The sequence below is a fragment of the Equus asinus genome, chromosome 14, assembly GCF_041296235.1.
Source record: "Equus asinus isolate D_3611 breed Donkey chromosome 14, EquAss-T2T_v2, whole genome shotgun sequence".
In the NCBI taxonomy this organism is placed as follows: Eukaryota; Metazoa; Chordata; class Mammalia; order Perissodactyla; family Equidae; genus Equus; species Equus asinus.
Genome location: NC_091803.1, coordinates 16,651,214 through 16,658,349, shown reverse-complemented (window position 1 = coordinate 16,658,349; position 7,136 = coordinate 16,651,214). Strand labels below are relative to the sequence as shown.

Here is a 7,136-nt window from a genome sequence, read left to right as displayed (position 1 = left end):
ATTGTGTGAAGTTAAAAAAGCCGATCTCGAAAGGTCATGTACTATATGATTCCATTTATATAACATTGAAATGACGAAATTACCGAGAAGGGGAACAGATTAGTGGTTGCTAGGGGTTAAGGATGGTGGCGGAGGGGAGACATAACCGTAAAGAGTCAACACTAGTGAGATCTTTGTGGTGACGGAATAGTTCTGTATCTGGTTTATAATGGTGGCTACATGAATCTACACGTGACAAAGTGACAGAACTATACTCACACTTCATACCAATGTCTATTTCCTGGTTTTGATATCGTATTATAATTACATGAGATGTAACTATCAGGGGACACTGGGTAGAGGGTACACCCGGCCTCTCTGTACTATTTCTGCAACCTCCTGTGAATCTATAATTATTTTTCAAAAACCCCTTTAGGTGATGTGGACACAGGCATCCTAGGGGTGGCAGGTAGATAATATGCATGTTTATTAATTAATACCTTGTGAGAAAACACTGCCAAATATGGAGGCATTTCATGTACCCAGCACCAACAGGCTACGAGGTGTTGCACAGAATGCAATTTTCCACATACATAAACTTCTCTCTCTAAGTAATATTAACACGTTTAATGGGCATTTGCCAAAATGTATTGAAATTATCCTTGTTTTTTTGCACAAACAAAACCATAAGACCTAACTCAATACCATTCAAACTCTGAATTCAGACTCTGGGGCTCCGCCAGGCTGTCAGTCGCAAATATTGACTCGGTTTCTTTTCTTTGAAGGAAACTCAGGTTTTATTGAATAAGAATGTTTATGAGCAAATCAAATCTTTATGAAAAACCTTTATTAAAGAAAAGTCTGAGGGAAAAAACTCCCTCCCCCGCCCCCCCCAGCCCATGAAGTCTCTTGTTGAAGAAGTTCTCCAGGCTCTGCCAAGGGCAGCAGAGCCAAGAGCAGGATCCAGCTGTCCTTGGGCTGGAAATTCGGCAGTCACAACTGATGCCGGGCTCTCAGTAAAGAAACGTATCTTTGCACCCATTTTTCCTTTGGCCGTGCACAGACTTTCTGGCCTTTTTTGGTGGTGAATCTGGGGAGAAGAGATGCAGACAGTCAATAATGAGAACTTTCACCTCCTGGAAATGGATGGAAAGGGAGGGGAGCTGCCTGCCTGTCTTCTCGTCTTGCCGCACCCCTGTCACACTGTCCCTGCTCCCTCTTCTGATTCTTGCTCTCTCTCCTCTCCGCTAGCCTGCTTTCCCCTGGAAACCATGTTTCCAGACCCATCTCCCCCTGGAAACTTAACAGCGCTAGTCCAAAACGTGTAACCTGTACCGTGCCTCTTAACTCTTCCTCCCACCCCTTTTTTTTGGTGAGGAAGATTGGCCCTGAGCTAACATCTGTTGCCAGTCTTCCTCCTTTTTGCTTGAGGAAGATTGTCACTGAGCTAACATCTGTGCCAATCTTCCTCTATTTTTTGTATGTGGGATGCTGCCACAGCATGGCTTGATGAGTAGTGTTTAGGTCTGTACCTGGAATCCAAACCCACGAACCCTGGGCCACTGAAGTGGAGTGCATGAACTCAACCACTGTGCCACCGGGCTGGCCCCAACTCTTTCCTTTTAACATAGCAGCTTTATTTAGATATAATTCACACACCATGCAATTCATCCATTTAAGTGTATAATTATAATTCAGAGACTTTTAGTCTATCTGTGGACGATGCAGTCATCACCATTGTCAATTTTAGAACATTTGTATCACCCCAAAAAGGAACCTCATATCCATCACGACACTTAATTCTTAACCACATTGTCATGGTTGTTTGCCACAGCTGCTTATAGATAGTTCCTGTGTTCCTGACGACACTGTGAGCTCATGAAGCCTGGGAGTCGCTGTTGGTGGCCCTGAATCTCCCCCAGCCTTGTGCACCCTGAGAGCACTCAGAAGGGACAAGAGCCCAGGTTGGGGTGCTCTGGCTGGGAGCGCTTTGCAGGGCCCAGCAGTGTTCACAGGGCTCTCAGGCAGGCTCTGCATATGCAGGGAGAGGAGCCAAAGGATGAGAAAACAAGGGAGAGGAAGCACTTTGTGGACGTTTGAAAGCATGGCTGCCATTCCTTTGACATCATTCCCATTGAGAGAGGCGGGGCTATGTCCCTTTCCCTTGAATTTAGGCCAGCCTTGGGGACTGGCTGACTAATAGAATGTGGTAAAGTGATGCTATGTGACTTCATAGGCTAAGTCACGGAAGGTTGTGGAGCTTCTGCCTGGTTCACTGGAGCACTTATGCTGGATCCTTGAACCACCTTGTAAGGAGTCCTACCACCCAAGGTCGCCATACTGTAAGGAAGCCTAAACTAGCCCAACAGAGAGACCTCAGAGAGAGGCCCCAAAGAGAGAGAGATGCCGCCAGTCCCCAGCTGCTCTGGCTCCAGCACCTTCTGACTTCAACCACATGAGAGATGCCAAGCCAGAACCATCCAGCCAAGGCATTCTGGAATTCCTGATCCACAGAGACCAGGAGAGATAAGAAAATGATGGTTGTCATATTGAGCCACTAGGTTTTGGGGTGGTTCCCTATGCAGCCATGGATAACTGATAGCAGCCTCTCACCCTCCTCTTACAAATGAGGAAAGCTGACTTGTCCGAGGTCACACAGCTGTGTAAGTGACAGAGCCCCTGCTTTGAGCCCAGCTCATGAGGGGCTCTTTGCCAGCTGTTGGTTAAGTGTTGATGTCCATAAAGCTCCAGAAAGCCAGTCAAGACACAAAAGAGAAGACCCAGGGCATCCTGAGCTCTGGAGCGCCCCCCTCCATATCTGGGCACTTGAGTGCCTATTTCCCATCCTTAACTGTCTCAAAACGATGACATTCAGGTTTGTCCAGGGAGCCCCTTCCCTATCCTTCTGCACTGTTCTCCGAGGCTCAAGCACCCCATGTCCTCGGGAGCAGTGACCGGCCCCTCCTCGTGTATGTGCACTTAAGAGGAGCTTCCATTTGTGAGATGCTTACTGTGTGCAGGTGCAGTGCTAAATGCCTTGCATATATTATCTCATTTAGTCCTGCCGGGGACTCTGTATGTCCTCTCTCCTGTTACCAACGAGCCCGGCATGACCTGGATCCTGTCTACATGTCTGCCTTGTTGTGACACGTTCACCCTCCTCCCACCCACTTGCTGTTCCCTGCCCCATGCACCCATGCTCCTCCTGCCCCATACACCTGGGCCACCCCCACTTATCCTGAGGGTCTCGGTGTAAACGTGACTTCCTCCAGGAGACCCTCTGGACACCAAGTGAGGTCTTCCTGTGACTGTGATGAAGGGTGGCAGAATATACTGTCCCAAAATATGCCACTTTGGCCTAAGGATTATTTTGAGCTAAAGACATTTTAAAAAAACAAACAGGAGGTGCGAGAAGGGTGTTCTGATCTCCCCTTTGCTTCCTGAAAGCAGGAGATAAAACACCCATGTTTTATGAAAAATGTCCTCCCTGGGCAAGAAGGAAAGAAATATTCTCAGCTCCGGAGACGGTCAAGGCCAAGAGAATTCTGTACAAAGAGATCTTGTTAAAATAACTCTTACCCTTTAGCACCCCCATAAGTTTTAGTTACTTTTCCACAGCTGCCTCTCTTTGTTCAACCTGCTATAAAAGCACTTAGATTTTGCCTCTTCTTTGGGTCTTCATTTTCCTATGCGGGCTCCCATGTACACGTAAAAGTCTGTAATGTTTTCTCCTGTTGATCTGTCTTATGTTAATTTAACTCTCAGGCCCAGCTGGAGACCCTAAGAGGGTTGCCTCCCTACCTGACGAGCTCCCTCCTGCTCTCTTTCTGCTGCCTCCTTCAAGCACCCATCACAACCGGGATGAACTATTCTGTGCAAACGTCTTTTGTCACCCTCGTTCTGATGCTAGATGCAAGGTCTGTAGGGCTGCCTTGTTCTCTCTTTCATACCAAGCACCTACCACAGTGCCTGGCATGTGCCTGGCACATAGTAGGAAAGTCAGGAAATGGAAGCTCAGGGCCACACTTGTTAGTGGCAGAGACAGGGTGACAACCCTCAGCTTCCCACCCGAGGCCTCTCCTGGCACTGTGGGATCTGCCCAGCATCCACCCAGTTATGTGACTGGGAGAGACCCTGAAAACTCAAACGACAAATACTCACATCACAGCCTGCTGGGAGCAGCTGCTCCTGGTGAATTCGTAGGTATGCACCCATTTCCAGGGAAGGACCTTGTCGCCGTATTGGAAGCAGCAGAGCTTAGCCACATCACTGCCAGCTAAGAAACAGGGAGAGGAAAGAGCTTGGAGATGCCCCATTACTTCCACTCCCAGTCAGCCGGGAAGGGAGTAGGACAGCTACATACGTGTGGCGGCTCCGCGATGGACACTCAGCATGAAAACCAGGAGAACTAAGGGGGCCACAGGGAAGCTCTTCATGGTGCTGCAAGCCGAGCCCTTCCCAAGCCTTCTCCCCAGTTCCCCCTGTCTCAACCAGACTCCCTTTTATGGGCTGACCCGTCCCTCAAGATAATTCCGGAGAATTTTGCGGTTGAGCACAAAAGCTGCTCTTTTGACCCTTCAATGGAGGAGTAACCTGACACCCAAAAGAAAGAGAAAGTGAGAAGGGGCCATCTGGGGCAAGCAAGGAGCCAGCACCACACATACCTCTGGCCCAGTGTTGTCTGAGTCAACACTTCCTCGTGTGAAAGCACAGGCAGAGGAAATCGTAATTCCAGTGAACTGATCTAAGTATGGTATGACCCAATTGGTTGCTCCAGAGAGATTTCTGGCTCTTGGGCAAAACTTTCTTTGCTTTCTACCTTATCTCTTAGTGAGGCCTGGACAGTCTCAGCACGTGCATACGGAGCAGCCCGTCCATGACAAGGGACATTCAAGGAGGATGCTCCAGGCATAAGGCCTTCTTGCGTTCTTAGTGCCACACATGACCTGGCACGTGGTGCCAGCGCTGCTTGGGGACACTTAGAGCCATCTCACCTGATTTAGAGCATCCCAAACTGGAGAGACCATCACAATGGCCCAGAGCTTGACAAAAATACACAATTGCTGACCCTGATTTGCACCTTCTGGGTCAGGCTCTTTGGGAGGGGGACCCAGGAATTTATATTTTAGCCAGATTTTACTAAAATGGGGAAAGCGAATTCTAGAAGACGGCAGTGACTTCTGCCAGGAGACTTAGGGAGGGGAAGACTGGGACCTTCAGATCCATGGTTCATGACCCTGCGCTCAGTCGTTGCCACCACCTGACATGCCCCTGGGCTTTAAACATTTGAGTTTAAGGTTAAAAAAAGAAAAGGTGACTAACCATCTAGAACCATAGAATTTTTCAGGGACCTTAAATCTCATCTAGTCCAACCCTTTAAAACACCCTGCCAGAGTCATCCGGACTGTTCTGACTACTCCAAGTGACGGAGAACTCATCACTGAACTTGTCCCAACCCAAGACAGCTCTGACTGTGACAAAGTTCTTTCAAGTTATGTTTAAAATTTGGCTGAAATCTATATTCCCATTGCTTCTACATAATCACCCAGAGGTACAGAAAAATGCCTGGTTTTTCTTCTGGAAGGTGAGGCCATTGAGATTGGGGCAGATTTGAAGACCATTGTTCTAGTTTGGATTCTTCCAGAATAGGTCCTAAGATAAGGATCCCAGTGCAAGTAATTCATGAGGGAGGTGATTCCAGGAGACACCAGTAGAGGAGCGGAGAGCAAGGTGGAGAAGGGAAGGCACCAGTGAGGGGTGACAATCAAGCAGGTTACCGCCAGGGGCAGCTGAAGCTCAGTTCCACGGGGGGCGGGGGGGGGCCGGGGGCTGGTTCTGGGAGCTTGTGCAGAAGAAGCCTGAGTTGGCCCAGGGGTGGGTGAGGAAGTGGGGATATTTACTCCCCAGTCCTCTGCATGTCCCTGGTTGAAGGCTGTGTTCCTCACTCGCAGTTTGTCCTCTGAGCAGGCTGAGCGTGCTCTGTGATCAGAGAAAGACCCCTCGGGCAGAGCCGAGGACATCCTCAATAAGCAGCCTTTGGCTCCCAGAAGTGAAGATGAGGGTATGTTGGCGGGGTCCCAAGGGGCACCTGCTACAACCATCATCAAGTTTGCCCCGGAATGTTCTCTTCTTAGGGCTAACCTCGTCTATGCCATCAACTGGCCCCACACCATCCTAATGGCCACCGTCACATACCAGTTTCAACTTCAGTGAACAGCTACATTGTGCTGGGGATCCAAATGTTTCATGAATGGGACAAAATAACTGCTAATCATAAGGGTTGATAAATAGTTGATAAATTAAACTATACTAAAATTTGAACCTTTTATTCATTAGAAAACAGCAGTAAGAGAGTGAAAAGGCAATCTTTGAGGTGGGAGATTGTTGCAATACATCTGTACTGGGTTGAACAGTGTCCTCCCGAAATTCACGTCAAACCGGAACTTCCAAGTATGACCTTATTTGGAAAATAGTGTCTTTGCGGCTATAATTGTTAAAAGGAGGTCCTTTGGATTAAGATGGGCTCTTGTGATATTGTGACTTATAATAAGAAATATATTTTTGGTCTGCATCCCCTGGCACACAGCTCCTAAAACTCTTGTAATTTTCTAAGCAATAAAAGCCATAGGAGCATCTTTTTTTTTCTTTTTTATCCTTTGTTCTTTTGTCCTCAATTCATGAAATAGCTCCAGGGCAATAAAGGTGAAGGGAGTGCCTTGTTATTCATAACAAGTCCCTTTCAACAAGACCTGAGTTGATATTGATGAGGCGATTTTTGGAAAGCCCCTAGATAGTCACAGGATGGGGGCTGGCTGCCAAGGGAACCAACTATTTGATGAGAGGATTGGAACTTTCAGCCCCACCCCTTATCAAAGGGAGGAGGGGATGGAGGTTGAATTAATCCCCAATGGCCAGTGATTTAATTAATTACACCTACTTAATGAAGCCTCCATAAAAATCCAAAAAGAAGGAAGTTTGGAGAACTTCTGGGCTGGTGAACATGAGGAGGTGCTGGGAGGGTGGAAGCTCCCTTTCCACCCCTTACCCTATGCATCTCTTCCATCTCACTGTTCCTGAGTTGTATCCTTTATAATAAATTGGTGAGCTAGTAAATAAATCTAGATTTCCTGAATTCTATAAGCCACTCTAGCAAATTA

At 47.7% G+C, this 7,136-nt stretch overlaps 1 protein-coding gene across 1 annotated transcript; it reads right to left on the bottom strand.

Moving 5' to 3' along the window:
* Window positions 1–760: 760 nt before the first annotated feature.
* CCL26 (C-C motif chemokine ligand 26) lies at window positions 761–4,497 on the bottom strand. The gene is made up of 3 exons (XM_014850513.3): window positions 4,343–4,497; window positions 4,141–4,255; window positions 761–1,069 (listed from the first exon to the last, which is right to left on the bottom strand). Exons 1-3 carry the CDS (start codon window positions 4,413–4,415, stop codon window positions 973–975), a joined length of 285 nt encoding a protein of 94 aa, XP_014705999.1. The 5' UTR covers window positions 4,416–4,497; the 3' UTR covers window positions 761–972.
* Window positions 4,498–7,136: the final 2,639 nt, after the last annotated feature.